This window comes from Triturus cristatus, chromosome 11 (assembly GCF_964204655.1).
Source record: "Triturus cristatus chromosome 11, aTriCri1.1, whole genome shotgun sequence".
NCBI lineage: Eukaryota > Metazoa > Chordata > Amphibia > Caudata > Salamandridae > Triturus > Triturus cristatus.
In genome coordinates this window covers 678,336,963-678,358,946 of record NC_140594.1, presented here as the reverse complement: position 1 = coordinate 678,358,946, position 21,984 = coordinate 678,336,963, and the positions used below count along the sequence as shown (strand labels likewise).

At 43.5% G+C, this 21,984-nt stretch overlaps 1 protein-coding gene across 8 annotated transcripts in view; it reads left to right on the top strand.

Annotated features, from left to right (window-relative positions):
• Positions 1-21,984, top strand: part of LOC146785317 (alpha-1,4-N-acetylglucosaminyltransferase-like) — a 409,953-nt gene that overhangs the window by 259,222 nt on the left and 128,747 nt on the right. Inside the window, exon 1 of one of the 8 annotated variants that reach the window (XM_085634301.1) lies at positions 4,534-4,674. The exons of 6 other annotated variants lie outside the window; for them this stretch is intronic. In XM_085634301.1, coding sequence (XP_085490427.1) covers positions 4,621-4,674 — 54 coding nt within the window. In that variant the 5' untranslated portion in view covers positions 4,534-4,620. Of the gene's footprint in view, positions 1-4,533; positions 4,675-21,984 lie in introns of those variants that run through there. One more of the 8 variants, XM_085634300.1, reaches the window with a different exon arrangement.

The following is a 21,984-nucleotide window of genomic DNA, read 5'->3' as shown; positions in this document are numbered from 1 at the left end:
CCTTTTGTCTACATGATCAAATCAAGCAGAACTGAAGACCTCATCCTGAGGAAAACGTGGAAAGTTAGCCCTTCAGGATCGAAATGCAATGTATAGACATCCACCAAGAAGGATCTAATCCACTCAGGGGAAACAAAGGAGCCGGTTAGGACCTTTGGCCATTAATTGGCCAATGACGGGTTCCCATCTGCGCTTCACAAATCACCAGCTTGGACTCGTAGAAGCATTCGCTCTGCACCCAAAGCACATCCCACATATGCTTCGCAAACTTTCCAAGGGTTTACTTGCTCTTCCACTGGGGACTATATCCCCTCTTAACTCAACAGTGCATTGTCGAATGAAAACCTATTGATAATTGTAATATACTTCTAATCCATTTGTGTTTTCTGTGCTGCTTGATTTTCAAAGTGGATTTCGGCTCATTGCAGCTCCAGAATCTTTTCCCATTTTAACATATTCATTACTGTTTTTATTGACTATTAATAAGGCAGTACCAAATAAACTCTTTTGGTATGTAATGCACCATGTTTTGAATTTACCTTAAAAATAAATTGCTAACACGTAACAACTGTTCACTCAGGTACACAACTAATCTACGTCTCCTTGTGTTTTTCAAAAACTCACCTTCTATTTATGGCAGAAGGGGATCCTTTTTTGTAAGTGTTTCATGTTTCTAGCCTATACGCCTTCACACTTTATTAGGCCTAGCCTCGTTTTATATTCTTCAGTTAATAAGGCCATCTATGACCTAGTCAATATATCAAGCTTTCTTTGAAAATGCATTGTCATTGATTGGGCAAGTTTGAGTGTGTGGTAGTGTATCTGACATAATAAATGAGTGTATGAATTGGTGACTGACTGCCTAAAAGACAGAATGAGTATGAACCTGTGTGAATGGCAGTAGCGGCTCCTGGAGGGGGTGCTGCCAGGCAGTGACGCAGGGCAGGGGAGGGGCAGGGTGGGGGGGAGTAAACTCCGGATTATGGCCCAACGGAGATAAGTATACAAATAAATAAATAAAATGAATTTTGTTGCATGCACAGTATCGCCAAATGTGATACAGCACGCGCAAATAAATTTGTTTTATTTATTTATTTGTATACTTACCTCCGTTGGGCCATAATCCGGAGTTTACCACCCCCCACCCTACCCCTCCCCCGCTCTGCATCACCGCCCGGCAGTACTCCCTCCAGGAGTCGCTACTGGTGAATGGTCAAGCAAATGCATGGGTGGATTAGTAAACAAATATATGAATCGATAGATGAATAGGTGAGTGTGTGATTGGATGAATGAAGCCACGAGTGGACAATTGAGCAAGTGATTGGAAGGATGGATTAATATATGAGTTTGTGTAAATATGAATCATGGGTGAGTGAGTCCATGGAAGTATGAGTCTTTTAATTGTACAAAAATATGTCTGCATCTAAATCTATTTAAAGAAAGTTCAGAATTTAAATCAACATGTGAAAATGTTATTACACCGGTCAGTACTTAATATCATGACAAAAGCTTCTTGGATTTGTACCTTATTCGCCTGATATCTGTAGAGTGCCTCGAAAACCTAGATTGGCGTGATTATGGAAAAGTCTTCAATGTCTTCCTTAATCAAACTACTTTGTGGAACTTCTTCCTCTCAAAGACCTATAAGAAATATTTGTATTTTTCTTTAAACTAGATTATTGGGCAGGCACTTGCACAACCCATGATTTTTAAAACATGGGCACCAGTGAGTGAAAAAGACTGTACGTAAGGTCAAGGCGACTCTTTCAGCAGATGTTGTCATTTAACCCCTTCCCTGCTCATGACGGAACCACTCCGTCATGAGCCACGGTCGCGCTGTGCTCATGACGGAGTGGTTCCGTCATGCTGTGGCCGTTGGCTGCCGCTCCGCCCACGCAGCGCCTTTTTCCCGCCTGTGTGGGCGTGTAACGTAAGTGGGCGGCGCCGTGACGGAACCACTCCGTCATGAGCACAGCTCACCCTTGACTCATGACGGCGTGGTTCCGTCATGAGCACAGCGGCGCCGCGCTCACCGAAACCCCCCCCCCAGCGCCGCGGCGGAATTCGCGCCGCGGCAAAGGGGATAATTCCCATAATACACAGAAACAGAAAAACACACAAACTGAAAGTCATAATTGGAGACCAATAGAGATCTGAAGAGTGGAACTGCCTAGTGGTAGAGCAGTTTTCGTCCTCAATCTCATTGCAAAAGTATCATTGTGCATTAATCTTATTAGGAAAATATGATGACAAGAAAATCGTTGGACATAATATTTCAGGTAAGAATGCTGTTTTTTACTTTGTTAAAAAATAACTAAGGGCCTGATTACAATCTTGGAGGATGGGATACTCCGTCAGAAACGTGACGGATGTAACTAGTTCCGCAGGATGTAATGGAACTTGCAATGCAGTGGACGGGATATCCGTCAAGTTTGTGATGTAGTATTCCATCCGCAAAGATCGTAATCAGCCCCAAAGTATTTAATAATGTGTTATTTGACATAGTTTGTGTAATATCTATTTATGATTTTTTTTTATTGTATTTAGTTTTAGAGTTGTCATTATTTTTTTACTGTTAATTATTGGTAATTTTTGTAATCCAAAATGTTTTCATTATATACATATATTTAAAGATGTATGATTTCTGTCAGCTTCAATTATATTTTTTCATTATATGCATATATTTAAAGATTTATATGACTTCTGTCCGCTTTCAATATATTATTTTGAGAAACTAGCGATCTATGTCTAGAATAGCTCTATAGTTAGTGGTGAAAAAGGGAGTCAAAACCATAAGTCTGACAAGGGACACTGAGGCAGCATCTAGATAGATGCATAGCAGGTACACCATGGAAACCTTTTCTTGTTTCAGGCAATCTTATCTCGATTTTAGTATGCAACCCCAGGAAAAGATTGCTTTCATGCAGTTTAGTTTTTTTTATCTCCCTTTTAAGGATATCGATGGTGTTTGGAATTCAAGGGGTCACATTTGACAGTTTGTGTAGGATGTGTAAGTCAGCCAAAGAGTCCATGGAACACATCATGTGCTTGTGTTTAGCCCTTCTAGACACTCGGACAAAATAGTTAAAGACCATGTTTGAAGCAGAAGGCATAGGAACAATACCATAGGCACTCTGATTTTGCTTTAAGGGTGGTAGTGTTAAAGCTGTGGGCAACTTATACAATTCTTAAGGCAGTCTATTAAGCTCTGGGAGGAGAATAGTCATCTCAATTGAATTGTACTGGTCTGATTCATCAGTATTAATACCACCGTTATTTTAACGTGTTGCTTTTGTGTCGAATTATTTTAACACCTTTTCAACCATTAATCTGCGATGTTTATATTTATGTAAATTAACATTGTATATAGTTAGTGAACTAAAAGTGCACAGAACCTTACGACTTACATTTAGGTATTCATCTTTTTTTTAAAAACTCCATTTTACGTTTACCAACCCAGAAGTTATAATCAAACATATTACATGGGTAGGACTGGGACAGAAAATAGGCCTGGGCACCAAAATAAAAGTGGCCCCATCTGTAATTTAGATGGCCAAAAAAAGCGCCTTAGGTTTTGAAATTGATGCAGTTTTGAACTTCTAAAGATACGCTGTGATGCATGAAAGATGGCATGAATTTGAGCTTAATACAGGCAATGTTTATCTTAACATCAGGTAAATTATCAGTAAAATCTGGCCCACAACACCTTAAAAAGGCCTACAAACTGCCAAAAGCCACCCAGCGACACATTAAGGCATGGGCAAAGTGGGCACTGGCCCAGGGCTTCAGCCTTTGAGTGGTCCCCAGATAAAGCCAGCTCTGTTCTGCTAAGAGATTTGCCCTGATGATGTTTAACAATTATTCAACAAATTGTTAGAAATACCATTTTCCTTTAATTTATTTTCACTGTGGGTGATGGGGAGGAGTCTTACAGACATTCTGCAAAGAAATGTTATGTTTATATTTCATGCAACATCCATAAAAAAAGTTTTTAGAGCAAAACAGAACAGTTCATAGGAGGGGGTCACAGAGATAATTTGCAATAACATTAGTGGGTTGCTGCTCTGTTACACCATGGAATACAGTCACTTTCCCTGAATATTAGATGTAAACAAACACATGTAGAATTTGGACGAGTGTGCCTGTGTACTGTCAGTGACCTGGCCAAAGAGGCCATGAAAAAGCTGATATTGGATCATAAATTCAACGATGGTCCGAAAAGGGGCAGCCAAAATATGTTTGGGCCAGGGCCCCCAAAATCCTTACAATATCCCTGAAACCACCCACAGACCGACCTGTCATATCCGCCTTAAGCCACTGCCTGTTTGCCCTGTAGGCCAGTTCGAGCCTGGACGTCACAATGAATTAAAAGTATTTTGCTTGACTACAATTTTAACTGTTTCAAACAGGGGACGTGGGCCGCGGTATCAGACATAAACCATTAGGAAAAGTTATCTTGCTGTAAATGCAGCTTCCTGCTTCCTGTGAGATTGTTGCAACCCTCCATTTCCTTCCCCTCGCTCGGGCTCTGATGAAATTACCAAAGACTTCATTCGTGAGCTCGGAGCAGACAGAGATGGCTGCCGAATGAACTGACGCATTTGGATGTGGCGCAGATAAATGTTCCTTTCCGTCGCTTGTTTAGAGTTGTCTTGTCTTCTCGCGTCCGTTTGGGTAAGAAGTCTCCATGTTTCATCAATTACAAATAGAGGACCTCGTCACTTCAGACTATCCACGATTGTGCGCGCGTTTCTAAATGTGAATAGTGGACTTTTGGCGCTCGTCGGCTTCCTTTTTGAGGGGATTGCTTTCTGTTTCTTGGTTGGGGCCTGCTGTAAGGAAAAGGCTCTTAAAGCAAAGAGTATGAACGACTCTATAGGTTGTATCGCACCGCAGAGGAGACTGTATGTGGCCAGTCTTGTGCACGCTTTTACTCTCACCATATCTGGGCATTTGTTTCGTTTCGTTAGCGAACGCCCTGTGGAAGTGAAACCACTATCTCTTGCTCTCGGTCATACGAGGCAGCGTGGATATACATACGTATGTTACTTATTGATGTTTGCAATAGGACTACAGTTTGAGTAAAACGTGCAAAGGTCGCATCTGCGATTCGCATTTGCAGCAGGAAAAACCTCCCTCAAACCCCAATTTGCTCAAAATATCGTTTGTCACATCCGTGAACGGTAATAATCAGGTATAAACTGTATAATTCCTCGATCGCGGGCACGCAAGCTCTAATCAGATGCAAACGGCGCAACCACTAATGTATACAGCCCTCACTAACAAAAAGGCGTTGCTTCTCTGTACAAATGGCACCCGAGTCGAGGTTGTAGACGTTGGAATGGAGCCTACGTAGAAAGCCTGGCTTGTCATTCTGAGGTGCCCCAACAGACATATTGGGCTACTTGCCCTCTTCTTGATAATCGACTGACTTTACCTGGTGAAAATCGAGAGTGCAAACAATTATGAAAGGCGCAATTTGCACCTGGCTTTTAATCGTGTTTCGGAGTTTGGGTTTCCTGAGGAGCCCATGTTCCCCCTATGTTGCACTGCTGAGGTGTGCGCGTATATGGCAATGTGTTACTGTTGTGATATTCTGTGCTTATCTTTCATTAATCATTGCCATTGACGTATATGTCAACATTTTTTAGTGGGTTGTGTTAGGAAAGGCTATTCACAGCACTCTCAGTGCCTCTCACCTGAGGAAAATACCTTTCTTTGCCTGGTTCTAAATGCAACTTACCCACATCAGTAGTGTGTGCATGGCATTGTGTGGGTGGTACTGCCCGGTGGAAGCGGTCTCTGCATTGTAGTATATCACCAAGGGAACGGGAATGGTAATTCAATGCGCCACGTAATTTATCCGGGTTTATTGACTGTGAAAAAAATGCATGTGTTCTCTTCGAATTTATTTTAATATACTCCATGCCGCTTATCTGTTGCCATCTTGTTGGCAAATGTTATACATAGGCTATTTCGCCTATGGCGTATTTAACCACACTCTCGTTTTGTGATAACTACGTGGGAATTCTTAATTCAGCAAGCTAAGAATCTAGAAATTAAATTCACAAGGACTTTTTCGCTCTTCTCATGAAAAAGCTGTGGACCTGCATTATTAGCAGAGCTTTGGTTTCTGGCACGTGTATTACGCTTGATGTGTGGCTAAAGAAAGCCAATACAATAGGTGGTTTGCATTCAGTGCCCGTTGCAAATAAAGGGAAGTCTTTGCATTTCAAAACTGAAGTTTGCTTATTTTTGCTTACTAAATGTGACCAGGCTTCAAGTAGGCATATAAACACTTTTTGTTCTTCCACAGATGGAAGGGTACATTATGTGTAGTAGTGTAGCAAAGTAGTCATGGGTCCTAATGCAAGCATGGAAGATGGCACCGCTTACTCATTGTATTACAGTAAACATAATAAGGGGGAAAGAGGGCCTATCACAGCACTGAGCCTTGGAGCCCCTGTGTCTTCTTCACCATTGATAGCCGTTATTTTTAGAGATTTTAAATTGTCTTAATTTTTATACAAGGTTAATATAAAACATTTTAATAGATGAATTGCATAGTATTTTAAAGAGTGTTTTTAAATTATATACAATTCTTATAAAGAGCCGTGATGCCCTGTGCAGAAAAGTCATTATTGTTACTCCATTTTTGATAATTCATCAACTTTTAACGTTGAGAATGTATAAATTGTGCTGTTTTATCTCTTTCATTTATAATTGGTTCTATGACTGTTTACGACCAAGGTCTAAATAAACATTGCTTTGACTGACTGACATTGATAGCTTCGTCCCAAATTATGTGGCATAATAAATAATTAAACGTGGGATATGCTGTATAGTTTGTGGCATTGTTGGTTAGCAATTTGACATTTTCTAACAAATTGCACTTGCTACAAAGAGCATCCACGTACTGCTGAGAATATACATAGTTCAGAATGGTGCAACTCTAAAGGAGGTCAGACGCTTTGTTCGTTCTGAGGAAGCGTTGCATCTCGGACTGAGCCCGTGCTTAAGTGATTGGACTGACCCCCTTTAGAGTTGCACCATTCTGAACGTCACAACTTTCGAGACGCTATTATTCCTGGATGCCCTTGCTGCACCTTGACTAATTATTTAGTCCTTACCTCTGATTATGTCATCTTTTTAGAAACGCTATTACCCCTGGATGCCTTCAATGCACCTTGACTATTTCTTTAGTCCTTACCTCTGATTCCTAACGCCTTCTAAGCCACTCAGTATCCTGTTACGACCTTGTTACTTAAGAATTCAATTCAGTTATTCTTCTAGTACAGAGGTATATTTTAAACCTTCGTAACCATAGTCCTGATGATGACCTCAACGAAAGGAGGTTGAAACGTCGTCGACCTGACAACGTTAATTGCGGCTTTTTGAAGGGCCAATTATGATTGGAATAATTTTGTTATAATTGCAAAATTTATGTGAATACTTCTGTTTGACCCTTATGATCTAATTGTTCTCCTGCCGTACTACGTTGTTATTTTAACACTTATGTCACTGCGCCGTTCACTTTTTCACTTCACTATCAGTGCACATATGATTGTTATGGTTACTGTAACTTGGACATACTTACTGTGCTTCTAATTACAAATAACAATTTTCATTATCCTTTGGTCTCCCTTGTCCCCTTTTGGTTGTTATGATTACTTCTTATGTTTAATGGTCCCTTGACATAATGTTCTAGTTGAGACATTGTTTTTTGCTATCATATCTACCCGGTCTCAGCTGGGTTAACGGGTTCGCTCCTGTTTTCTTTCTTCTTTCTTAATAGAAATACCGACCTTTCAATCTCCACAAAATGTTGTGTAAAAAGTGTACAAAGCAGCACACCTTTTATGGGGAAAAAAGGCACTGTATACCCACACTACACCAATGCCACTATAGCCATAAGTTGCTAGTTCAAAGCCCCTAAATCACTACTGTAAGTTTACCTGTAAATCAATTCAGTTAGGTGCAAAAATATTTAATTTCGGGTAACCAACCAGTAACACATTTGACTTACTTTATTCAGAACTTTTGTAAATTGTGTGTAGTGCTGATAATCTACATGTATTTCTTGCATTCCATTACGACATAGATCTGCTCTTGATTTCACTGGTTGTTTTTGTTTCTGGGTATACTTCAAATGAAACAGCAAGTTTTATCTCGCCTCCGTGCTTTCTGTGTCTGGCATGGCTGTTCCTCAGAGGCCTTATGTATCAGATGCAAATATAAATATTCAGGGGCATATTTACAGGCCCCTTGCACCACTTTTGCGTCACTTTTCCCATGTTAAAAGTGACGCAAAAGTGGTGCAAGGGGCTTGTAAATCTGCCCCTCAGTGTTCAGCACAACTCACCCGAAAAAATCTTCATTGAAACATGCAGTAAGTGCAAAACAGTCACCTACTGGTCAGGCGCACCCTGCATGTAGCAGGGGTGCGCCATTAGTTGCTCCATGGGCAGGAGCAAGCTGTAGGCAGCCGTGGGTAGTGCCTGTTGACATTTTGGAGTGATGTCATCAGGGTGCGCCATGGACAAAGGGCTTTAAACAGCAGTTTATGGGGGATTGGCCTTCTCATTCCTCGACCACGCACAGAGCAACTCCGCGCAGACTGGTGAACCCGCAGCAGGAGCCGCATCTTGTATGGACGAGTTTGCTGGTAACGTCATCACCCTGTGGCGGGATTGCTAAGCAGAAGAGAAGAGGAACTACCCAAAAATTGGACTGGATTGCAGATTTTGTCCCCTTGTCGGGTTGTTTTGATCTTGTGGGGCATGGGGCTGGCAGGAGGGGGGACTGACCTGGTAGTGGTCGGGACCTTTCTGCCCTACTCTGAGTTGCCTGGATTTGTTGATTGAAGGGGACTTCGACTGGTGACAGGTGCCCCGGAAGGGACAGAGCATTAAGGGGTGCCCTGGTGTTGAGAATTGAGGATCAAACTGCGTGTATTTCACATTCCTCTGTGAGACAGAGAGAAAACTTTCATTCAATGGATGTTTATGTTTTCTCATGTACCCATGGGGGGCGACGTCTATTGTTGGCACCATCTGCTTGCCCCAGCACATTGTGAGCGCACTATTACAACATTAAGTGTGCAAGCAGAGGAATGAATGAGCCTCAGTATGCATATGTTTAATTTAGATGGCTTTTTATATAATCATGTTACAATATGTGCAATTGAATATATGTCCAAATTGGTTTAAGGACGATTTTTATTTTGGCAGATTGTTCTTAAAACTGATGTTTTTTCTTCTGTTTACAGCTGATGAATTTGTCTACCTTCTAAGGAAGAGCAATGGCCGGCTCAAAATTCGCGAGCTATATATAAATTTGATGTTTTTTTATAGTATAATCTGAAACAAAAACAGTCCATAAAATCAAGCATAGACATATATCAAATTAGATTTCCAAAAATTAAGAGAATTGATTACATCCAAGTGGTCGCACACTGCTGACCTACCTGCGTGTTACCCCAAAGAACTGTGGTCCCTGTAGTCAGCGTCGGCGGAAACACCTATGCTCGTGTCGTGAGTGCAAGTGTGAATAGCGTTAGCCATCCCTGGACACGTGTTTCGAGGTAGTTGCCTCTCGTCAGCAGGGAGTAGGAAAGAGTGTAGGGTTGCTGTGTAGGCTGCTAAAATCATTATCAGGTAAAGTACCTCTCGTAGCAACGCAGGTGCGTAACCTGAGTCCGTCGACTCCCCGGCTCATGGAGCCACTAAATAATTACATCCAAGTGGTCGCACACTGCTGACCTACCTACGTGTTACCCCAAAGAACTGTGGTCCCTGTAGTCAGCGTCGGCGGATACACCTATGCTCGTGTCGTGAGTGCAAGTGTGAATAGCGTTAGCCATCCCTGGACACGTGTTTCGAGGTAGTTGCCTCTCGTCAGCAGGGAGTAGGAAAGAGTGTAGGTTTGCTGTGTAGGCTGCTAAAATCATTATCAGGTAAAGTACCTCTCGTAGCAACGCAGGTGCGTAACCTGAGTCCGTCGACTCCCCGGCTCATGGAGCCACTAAATAATTACATCCAAGTGGTCGCACACTGCTGACCTACCTGCGTGTTACCCCAAAGAACTGTGGTCCCTGTAGTCAGCGTCGGCGGATACACCTATGCTCGTGTCGTGAGTGCAAGTGTGAATAGCGTTAGCCATCCCTTGACACGTGTTTCGAGGTTGTTGCCTCTCGTCAGCAGAGAGTAGGAAAGAGTGTAGGGTTGCTGTGTAGGCTGCTAAAATCATTATCAGGTAAAGTACCTCTCGTAGCAACGCAGGTGCGTAACCTGAGTCCGTCGACTCCCCGGCTCATGGAGCCACTAAATAATTACATCCAAGTGGTCGCACACTGCTGACCTACCTGCGTGTTACCCCAAAGAACTGTGGTCCCTGTAGTCAGCGTCGGCGGATACACCTATGCTCGTGTCGCAAGAGAAGAGAATTGATGATGCAACAAATAAAGAATATCAGCACTGCATAAAATTTACAAAGTTTCTAAAGCAAGTCAATTTGTTATTGAGTGATGACCCTCTAAATGGCTTGCAACTAACCGCATACTGTCGTATCACAATGAGAAAAATCATCATAGAGTAATAGTCAGCGAATCTTTGCATGCATTTTGAGGTGTGTATTCAGCTTACCGGGTGTTACTCCGATCTCGTAAATCCGTTTCTACAAATACATACTTATATACTAGTAACTTTTGTTGGATTTCTCCAGTACAATAAAAATTGGGCCCTGGCCTACTCAATACCGCTGGCCAATCCCCACATATCACTTTCATTGATTCCCTCCTTTTGTCACTCCATTTAATATTCCTAATCTAACTAAATTGTTTCCACCATTAGTCACCAACTCAATAATAACCATTCCTATGTGTCTATTCTTTGTCACTCCTAGCTTGTGTCATCAGTGCATGTTTCTTTCCTACATGTTGCTCACATGCCATTCCTCGGAGGACCAATCAAAGCATATTCTATGTCTGTTAGTATAGTGCCACTCCTTTCTAGGACCTCCAGATCCCCAACATATCCTTTGTCTGTCAGGGTCTGTGGTACTTTTGTTACCCCATTTTAGGTGTCAGTGATGTACTGTTCCCAGAAAGGTACAGTGGATCCCACAACTCTTTATTTTGTTTTGTATTTCTTCCAAGGGGGGAAACTTTTAGAGTCCCCTTACTTTAGTCAGGGGGTCAGAGTGGGCCAATCTTTCTCATTTTGCAAACAACGTGAACTCTAGGATGTGTGGTAGCAAATCTGAAAACACTGGTTCGAATGGGACAACAGGAGAATATCCTCATTATTCAATCAAATGCCATTGTTTCTTAATTTGTGGATTCATGGAGGATCCTCAGATCTCAAAGAGTAAAGATATACAAAGGAGTTACCCCTTTGAAACCCTCTTGGCAAACTTTTCAATATGCTTATATCTGAAATCATGAGCAGATTTAAACGAAACCAATAAAAACACGCATCTGAGAAAGTTTTACTTTGATGCCACGTTTAGTGTAAATTCATTCCCCTGGTGCACGTGAGGGGCACATATAGTTTGCTATGGGAGCTTAAATAGAAACATACATCTCCTCCCCAAAATGTTTTTTCCTCTGCACGGATCTGTCGGGAAACTGTCAAGCCAGACCATAGCTGACTACACCAAGGGATTGCTAGATTAGGTGTTTAGACAGAATACCGGAACCAAAAATATCATGCGACAAAAAATTGTGTCAAGAACATTGTGTACATAAATATTGTGAAAGTAGGATTCTGCAGTGAAGTAAAGTTTTCCCATACGTAACTTCACATATATGTGCCTTGAAGATTTATATATCTTCAAGGAACGTAGATGGGGAGTTAAGAATAGTAAATCTATACTTGCCTATTTACACTTACCTTCTCGATATTTTGGTCCTCTATATTTTTGACATGATAGTCGGTCCCCATGATATTTTTGGCTCTGATATTCTGTTGTGAACTCCAGATTTTGTGCAAATGTGCCTATGAGGTGAAAAGTTAAAAAACGAATTGAGAAATCCCATTTCAATGGAAAGTGTGCCTGAACTATCATTATAAACAAAAATATGCATATACAACACACAAACATTACACAGTGACGGTCACCACCATGCGGTTGGAATAGCATTTTTTTCTTTTGCTGATAACATTGGTGCTATTTGACAAATCTTCACAAAACTTTCCCCCCCAAAAGTTGATCATCCTCAGCTTCTTGCAGGGAAGATCTAGGGTGATCTGTCAAGCCGGGGTCCCTAAACGGAATATCCTTAAAGACCATTTTCCATGCAATTTCTATAGAGAAAATTAGTGATACAGAAGAAACACGGCAGAACCAAATGACATCAAATTTGGCAGAACGGTAGATCTTCACTCATAAAGCGTGCTTATTGTTATTTGGTATACACCCGTTTGGTAGATTTGGAGAAACTAAGGTAAAAAAACAGTGATAAATTCAGTTGGTCCTCGGGAGGCCCCAGGAGTCCCTTGGGGGTCCCATGGGAATGAAAAAACATGAAGTATGGCCATTGACCAAGAAGGCTCTATATCCCGTTGGTTATTTCGCTCTTGCAGGACCGAGATTGGTCCTGCTGGAACGAGATCTCTTATTGGCAGGCCAAAACATCAGAAGAAATGTTAAGCCTCTCGGGGGACTTCCACAGGACCAACAAAGTTATGTATAAAAAAAAATGTGGGGTGGGTGTCCGTTGGGAGTTGGACGTTTGTGGGTGATTCAGTATTGCAACAAGATCTTACTTTGCATTAAAAATAAAAAATAAATCACTGAAAAAAATGATGGTTAAACTGGCGCTATAGCTAGGTATAGCTATAATATCTTACTTTACATTAAAAAAACTTCAGAAATTCACTGAAAAGGCCAATGGTTATAGCAATGTTATAGTTCTGTGAAAATGTCAGCTAAAACATTATATTTTAAAATAAAAACAGCACTAAAATTCACCAGGTGCAGATTACTGACCCAACTAGAACGTGCCCCCCCACCATGCTCTGTTTATGTCCTCAAAGATTGCATCACTCATGGCAGGTACATCTCTTAGTAGACACTCGCCGTGTTTAGCTTACTCACTTAATGAGGTGATTAAAAAAAACGAGTCTTTTCCATTTCATCTCCAATTGGGACCTTCTCTCCCTGTGACACACAAAACCTTGAATGTAACCATGAGCTGTGTGGTCTGGACACCCATGGAGAGCTGGACAAAGGACCAGGAATCCAAACCTATCAGACAGTCCCTTCTGCTCATGGTCAATGTTTGTGGACAATGAAAGTTGGCCATTGCTGCAGTTTGGGCACAGGGCCTGACTGGAGGACAGGCTCTGCGGCCAAACCCACTGTGCATGGCCAAACCCACAGGGCCTGGCCAACCTCTGCTCACAGTAGTATTGTTAGTTGTGGCTATAACACCATAACATGTAAAATTATCATAAATTCACTTTAATATACAATTAAAGTACAATTTATGGCTAAAAATTAAAATAGATAAACACACAAACCATAACTCACAGCACCCTAGCAAACCATAACACACACATCAAATGCAATGCTCATGACCTCACCCTGATGCAACAGATATAATTACACATTTCATAAATCAGCTTTCAGTTCAGTTTACATGCAACATTACCAATATCATTATAAATGTGACAGCTGCAATTACACTATTATTTATTGGGTTAAAGATGTGCAAATATTTATTGACATTATGCTTTTAGGCGTTGTCACTTATTGATAAAAGTATTGTGAGGTCACAAACATTACATTTGGTGGGTGTTTTTGGTTTGTATGGCTCTTGTGAGGATGGTGGGGAACTGGCGCAGTGCATGCCCAAAGGTTCTGCTTAGTGGGCAATGCGGCTTGGGGTTCAAGATATAGTGTATGCCCAAAGGTTCCATTCTTTGTTTAATGTGTACTCAGGGTTTGCAGACAGTACAATGAGCATGACGGACGGCCAGACCTTGTGTTTAGTATGTGCTGAGCACGGCCAAGAGGCACAAGCACCTATTATTCAGTTCCGAGGTGGGCTAAAGGGTCAATGTGTAATTTACACATACTTGTGCTTTGTAATGTGCTATTGTATGCTCTCAATGGTGCCACCAAATCTTTGCCCTTTGTCCTTCGAGTACTTTTTTTAATATATTTTTTATTGGCATTTAGATAGGTTCACATTGTAGGAAAGTGGCTCTGTATATACTGTTCCCAAATAGGTACAGTGTGTACAGAGTCCACAGTCCCCAGAGGTTTGGCAGAGGCTAACGTTAGATATAACCTTACTCTCCAAAGTGGTAGCTTGGTCGAGCAGTAAGGCAGTATCAGAGGACAGTGTAAAGCATTTGTTGTACACACTCAGTCAGCAAATGGTCTCACACACTCAAGAACTGAACTCTAGGCCAATGGTTTGTATATAAAAAATATATGGTTGTTTTATTTTAGAACCAACAATAGGTATCAAAATATACTTTCTCAGAATGAGATGCTTTAGTTAAATACTTTGCAATAGGCAATTGACTTTTGAATGCAATAGTTACAGTTTGTTGCAGTAGGCAACACAATTTCAAACACAATAATACATTGAGCTTAATGGGAATTTTAAGTTATATGCAATTGATTACTTTCAGGATTACTTTTCTAACTCCAGGACTGGATCCTAGATTCAGTCCTAGGACAGTTCTTGGAAACAAGTGAGTAAATACATTTTAGTTACTGTTGTGATTTTTAAGCAATATTTTGCTATTTTAAAAGTTGACACTGAAACTTTTTCTACTGAAATCACCAATGTTATCCCATGGAAGGAAATTCTCTTAGCAGGTAAGTGGGGTTATTGTTACTTTTTCTAGCTCAGTGTTGGATCCTGGATCCAGCACTAGTGTACCACTTGCAAGCAGTTGAGAGAATGCGATCAGGTTATACAGGCGATTTTTAAAGATTATTTAGAAGTTTGCAAAATCGACACTAAGAAAATGTTTCAGCAAAAACTAGGCAATGTTATCCTATGGAAGGAAATTCAAGTTGCAGGTAAAGTATGTTCTCGTTACTTTTGTAATCCAGTGCTGGGCTCCTAGGATCAGTACAGGGACATCTATCTAAAACAGGTAAGTAATTACGTTTTCACAGTTGGTTCGACTTTTAAAGAATATTTGTAGTTTGCAAAAATCGACACTTAGAAGAAATTTCACAGAAAAACAGTCAATGGTTTCATATGGGAGAAAATTGAGTTAGCAGCAAGTATGCTTGTAATTACTTTCCAGGGATAGTGCTGGGCACCAAGATCCAGCACTGGGATCTCTCGTAATAGCAGGTGAGTATTTTCAGTTTCGTTACTCGGTTGATTTTAGGTGAATATTTTAAAGTTTAGAAACTCCACACTTAGAAGAATTTTCAAGTGAAACCAGCCAATGTTACCCTATGGAAGAAAAGTGAGTTATCGGCTTCTGGGTAAGTACTCAACTGACAGAGTTAAGGTGCTGGGCATAGACTCAGGGGTCTCCCAGGGTCAGGTAAGTACAGTTGTTACACCCTCAGCGGCACAGGGGCAGCCGGGTGCAGAGTGAGTTAGGCCCAATGTTATCCTATGGAAGGCAGGAGGCCCTTGGTTGGTGGCTGCTGACTGGCAGGCCACGCAGCTGTGGGAGCTGGGCTCCTGGTCACTTGCTCAGGGCAAATGGGGAAGTAGGTAGGAGTAGAAGCTGCACTGCCAGGGCCACTCGGGCGGCTGGGTGCAGGGTGCTTTTGAGCCATCGGGCGCTCAATGGATTGCAATGGAAAAGCTCAAGGACGAACAAAGGCTGCAAGCTCGAGGACGGAGATTCTTCAGGTGCGACCACCACTTCGAGAGGTAAGTTGGGTAGTTGGAGGATAGGTAGGTACCCAGGGGTTGGGCACAGGGGGCCGCAGGCCACCGGGTGCAGGGTTGCCTTTTGATGTCGGGAAATCTTAACCTCTGTTGATCGTGTTTGGGGGGGTCCCTGGTTCTGAGGCCACAAGCATCGTCAGGAGCGTCGAGGTGGGTCCTTGGCTGCCGGATTCGGGGTCACAGTCGCCAGGGGGACGTCCTCGGGGTCTTTGTCCACTCCAGCACAGGCCAGGCTTGGCGGATGCAGAGTGTGCTGGGTTTGTGGTTCCAGGCTGGTGCCAGGGGTCAGTTACTTGCTTTGAGCAGTGCCACTGCTCGTGGGAGTCCCAGATGCTCAGAGTCACAAGGTAGCCAAGTCCTCCGGGGTTTGTGAGGTTGCTGGCCACGGGAGATGCAGGGATTTATCAGGAGCAGGTTCGAGGGTCGACAGGCCGTTAGGGCTGGGGCCAAAGCAGTTAGTGTCTTCCTCTTGTTAGCAGCTGCACGGCAGTTCTTTCTTCGTCTTGATCTTCTTTGCTGTTTCGGAATCTGGAATCTAAGGAAGGAAGGTTCAGGGTGGCCCTAAATACTAAATTTAGGGGTGTTACAGGTAGGTAAAGGGCAGGGACCACTGGGTTCCTGCCCTGGGGTGGGTACACCCCCTATCCTGCCACTCTCCTGTGGGAGGGGGCAGTGGCCTAGTCCTGATTGGGCAGGGCTCTCCATCTTCAAGATGGCGAGAGCCCGAGATGTGCTTCACCTCGCTCCCCCACCTGAGGGGTGGGGTTGGCAGAGGCTGGCAGACCCCCTGTCCTTCCTTGGGGTTTCTGGCCAGTCTTCCCGCCAGAGTGGGGGTTTAGAACCGGTAAGGGCCAGTTGCTGAGTACAGCAAGTGGCCTGGAGAAGCTCACAAAGGCGGCATGCCTTTGAAGCTTCCCATGCCCATCCTGGGGGAGGAGACCTAGCACCTCGCCCAGGATGTGCATTGTTGCAGGCCCAGGAGAGCGGATGGCTCTCTGCCCAGGGGTCCAGCAACGTGTCTGCTGTGTGGCAGCCTAGGCAGCCCCTCAGACCAGACGTGGATTGTAGGTTAGGTTCAGGGGGCATCTCTAAGATGCCCTCTGTCGTGCATTTTACATTCAATCCTGCACTGGCAGCAGTGCGGGTTTAATGTGCTGAGAAGTTTGATACCAAACTTCTCAGGCTTCAGTAGAGCCATCATGGTGCTGTGGAGTTCGTGTTTGACGATCTTCCAGCATCATATACTCTTAAATGGCAGCACTTCACTTACAGTGCCCAGGAATGGACCTGGGTACTGTAGGGACACATGGCTCATGCTCCTGTACCCACACCACTGGCATAGGGCACCCCGCTAGAGGGGTGGCTGATGTATGCCAGGGCAGTGTATGTTGTGGGCATGGCACACAGGGAGGTGTGCCATGTCGACTCTCTGTTTTGTCCTATACCTAGACACTCAGCCTGCAAGGGCAGTGTGTTTGTGTTGGGGTACAGGGCCTCTAAGGGTGGCACAATAAGTGCTGCAGCCCTCAGAGGCCTTCCCTAGTCACAAGGCCCTGGGTACCTAGGGTACCATTTACCAGGGGCTGGCATGTGGCCAGGGTTTGCCAATTTGGTTTTTAGGTTTCTGCACAGTTTTTAGGGAAGGAACATAGGCCCTGGGCACCTGATTGGCAGGAGCCCAGGGCACACTCAGTCAAAGTACATTCAGCAATTCAGCAAAAAGTGGGGGCATACCATGCCAGAAAGATGGCACTTTCTCACACACATACATCTGTGCAATTAATGATTAAAATCATCATCAAGTGTATCTGGTCAGAATATACATTACATCAAATCAAACATAATAGTCAGAGGTCAACATGTTTTCGTTTAAAGGACAAGAATAGTACCATGTGGCAGTGTTCTAGCTTAGGTTAGGTCTACAAAGTGATATTATGTGAAGGAACTTCAGACAGTGGGTCTACTAGTGAATAAAATCAAGCATCAGTTCATCACTAGCTTTCAAGGGGGAGCTTTATCGGGGCATTTGTAATCTATGGGTTTAATGCTTGTGTCGCAATGTTTCCGACTGGACTCGGAGAAATAGTATTGTCATACTTGGAACGTTCGTAGCCAGTCTAAGCAGAGGCTCCATATATCTTTCGGCCTGGAGGCCACTGGCATCAATTCCCATAAGGTGGACAATTGGTTATGGCCAAATGTGACATCTTGTATCCAAGCCTTCACCGCGGGGGGGCTTTTTTTTCCCAATGCATGGCAACCCTGCGTTGAACTTATAAGAGGAGCATGGCATGTAGCTTCCGGGTTCTTGCAGCAGTGTCTTTTACGTGTCCCAATAGCCATGTAAGTGGCGTGGGATCGTCTGATATGCCCAATATGTTGTGTATTTTACTTTATATGGTTGTCCAGTAAATGGCTATGAGGGGCAACTCCATCTCTCATCGGGGCCGATCCCCATGCGCTGTACCTGGGAGGGAGTTCTGTAAAACCGGTGAAGAAATGTAAAGTGTATCAGCCATAATTTATAGTTTGGGAGAGCATTTGGAGTTTGCTACAACAGAACGTCCACTGTTCCTCCGTTACCTGTACACTAAGTTCTGTGTTCCAGCCTTGGAGGGCCTTGGGCTTGACCAACTGGGCAGTGCTCTGCATGAGACGGTATATTCGCATGATGAGCTTGCGTGACGTGGTGTTTTTTATAATGTGTTCAAGGGCTGGTAGTGAAGGTGGGGGGGCAGGGAAAGTTTTGTGTATTTTCTGGCATGTTGCACAGATTTTTTAATATTGAAATAGTTCGGAAAAGCTCTGTGTGCTCCCGTCAGTTGAGGATGGTGGGGACAGAAATTTTCTTCTGGATAGAGATCTGCAAATGTGTTGAAACCCAGTGCCCTCGCCAGAGCCACGTTTCCTCCATCCGCCATTGAAGGAATTAACGGATTGTGTGCTAGAGGGACAGAGACAGGTAGACCTCACTCAAACGGGTTCTGTTGCAAAGTCAGTCCCAGGCCCACCGCCGAGTTTCCACCGTGTCGATTCCATCTCGGGCCGACGATAGGGCTGGTAGAGCGCCACCCGAAGCGGAACTGGTGCCGAAACGTCAACCTCCAGCGCTATGTGAGGCTAAAAAGGGGTAGGGTGCATCCAGTAACGTAAGTATTGTGCACAGTATTCATATAACGGGATATCCGTGGCTTCAAATCCTCCCTGTGTTAGGGAAAGTGTCAATAATTCCCATAATACCTACGCCTGTTTCCCTGCCCACACCAAAGAGATTAATAAAGAACTGATAGTTTTGAAGAAGGTTTGGGTGAGTGGGAGTGGAATATTTATGAATAGGTATAGGAATTTGGGCAGAACAATCATCTTAGCTATCGCAAACCTCCTGGCTAGGGAAAGAGGCAATTTGGACCATGCATTCATTTTACCCTCTAGCCATGAGATGGATGCCATAATTCATGTTCCAGATCTCTTGTTCATTACGGCTGAGCCAGATGCCCAGATATTTCACCAGACCGACCGCCTGTTTAAGTGGAAACTCCAGGGAGAAAGGTGTAGTCGTCTCAGTTAGTGGAAATAGGGTGGACTAGGTCTAGTTGATATATATACCTGATAGGCCTCCAAATTTAATAATTTCTCGAAGGATTGGAGATATATTTACGGGCCAGATTATTAATGCACAAAGTAATATCATCAGCGTGGAGCAAAATCAGGAGCCTTCTTGTGCTGAAACCCAATCCCCTGGCCGTGTGATATTATCTCAGCCGAGCTGCCAGTGCCTCCATCGTGATGGCGGCAAAAAGGAAGGAGGGGGAGAGGTAACCCTTGCCTTGTACCTCACATGATCCGGAATGGGCTAGAGAGCATACCATTCATGGTTCGGTGTATAACAGTTGTATTTGCTTTACAAATACCAGGCTAATCCGCAGCCTCTCCAGTATGGCAAATAAATATGGCCACTCCAGCGTATCAAATGCCTTGGTGGCCTCTAAAAATGCTACTAGTGCCTGTGTGCCGAGATTGCAAGTAGTGTAGCACTGTGAAGAAGGTACAGAGATTATGTGCTGTGGATCTTCCTGGAATGAAGCCCGATTGGTCGGGGCGGGCTACCAAAGGAAGTAGTGGCGGCAGTCTATTTGCAAGTAATTTTGCATAAATCTTAGCGTCAATGTTGATAAATGATAGGGGCCGATAGGAGTCTTGCCTGTTAGGGGGCTTCCCAGGTTTCAACAATGATTGTATGATCTCTTCCCGCATTGATGGAGGAAGTGTCCTTCGAGTACTTGTTGCAAGGTATTGGGTACAAGATATTGGCAATGGCCAAACCCTTTGACTATTGCTGTCTGCCCATCTTCTTAGGCCCTCCAAACCAATCTCTTTGGGTAGGGGCTTTTGGCACTTGGCTTAGACAAATAGTGGGGCCTGTGCCCAGAGCCCATTTCACATGGTCAAAAGTGGACTCTTGAGACGGTTGTATGTTGTTACAACGCATGCTATTACGAGGCATGCCATTACAACACATACCTTTACCCCGACTTGCTGTCGGGGGTGCGCTGAAAGTTGGAATAGTATAAATTACTATTCCAACTCCAGTGTGTGAAACAGTAGGGAAGGTGTTGGAGATAACTCCAACACCTTCCACCCCCTGCAACAAGACTTTCGCGTTGTAACGACATGCGTTGTAACGCTTACATTGTAAACGCTGTTTCCCCTTGAGGCAGATAGCTTGGTGCAGGCTTTCACCAAATCACTCATCCTGTGCTTCCAATCCACTGGGCTATGCAGCAGGGACACTGGGACCAGGGTGTGACCAGATGCCACTCCCTGCACCCAGAGCCTCCTGCATACGACTGAGGTGTTGATTAAAGGTCAGACCATGTGCTCAAAGTCTCTTGCTTTTACTCAGAAGTAGAGCCTAGTGGCTTCTAGATGAAGGACTGTTTAGCACAAGCCTTGGCCAATGATTGCTGGGGAAGCCAAAATTCGACCCACGAAAAATCTTTCGTTTTGGATCACAACCGTATTGTTTCTTCAACTAACAAACTTTTTTTTCAGATCAATATACAATTCAAATGACTGAAGAATGGAGCTTGGAGAATTACAGTCATGCTTGAGTAGCTCCCAAGTGAACACAAATTATAGCATTCAAATACTTCCCATTCTCCAATCTAATATTGTTGCCTGACAAGTCAGTCGGCCTTTCTTCTTCTGGCCTGATATAATGCTTTCTCATATCACTCTCTCGTTCTTTTCTAATTCCATTATGGGGCCTTTACCTTGCCACAATGTTGATAGATGGGTCCTGAGAGTTCTCTCCCTGACTAGCAGAGACGGATTCACAGAGCAACTCCAGATGAAGTACACCCAGCCCCTGGGGCATCTCTATCTTCAGAATCCCTGAGGAGTATTTCGAAGTTTCAAACTCTGAACTCTTCCAATTATCGATTCCTCAGATACACAGTTTCAGTGACCTAGTTTTGATTTAAACCTAATGGTGCACTCACTGCGTTTGCCCTGTTCATGTGATCAAACCTGTTTAAACACATCTCATTGTAACATTCTGCTTTTGTGTCTAATGTATGGTATAGCATCCATAGATATTGGGAATCTCTGGCAGGACATGTTCTTAAATGTGTCCATCACACCATTAACGTGCACACTCTGGTAAAATGATGGGGTGCCTTACAAACACAGCCCTGCAGGATCGACTACTGGTGAACTACTCAACTGTGCTTTCAACATCAAGGCGCCACTTCCTGGTTGCTCTGTACATTTCAGTGAGAGATAAGGAGAACAATCAGGCAAGCCCCTTGTTAGTCTCTGTTATTTAGCTGCATCTCCTTACACATACCACAGTATATCAACAAGATTAAAGTTATGGCCTTCTACATCCTTCCTTGAAATTATTTTCTCCTGAAGACCTGGATTTGGAGGTTGGTGGTCACGTGGAGTGCTGTTTGCATGTCGGTCCACAAAGACTTCCCATGAGGCACAGGGTCAGACTGATTTGCATATGGCCACGTCTGAACTGGGGTAGCGGAGTGAGCTAAAGAATGATGATGGATTAAACCCAGATCAGTTGACTGGGGGTGAGTGCTTGCAATGTT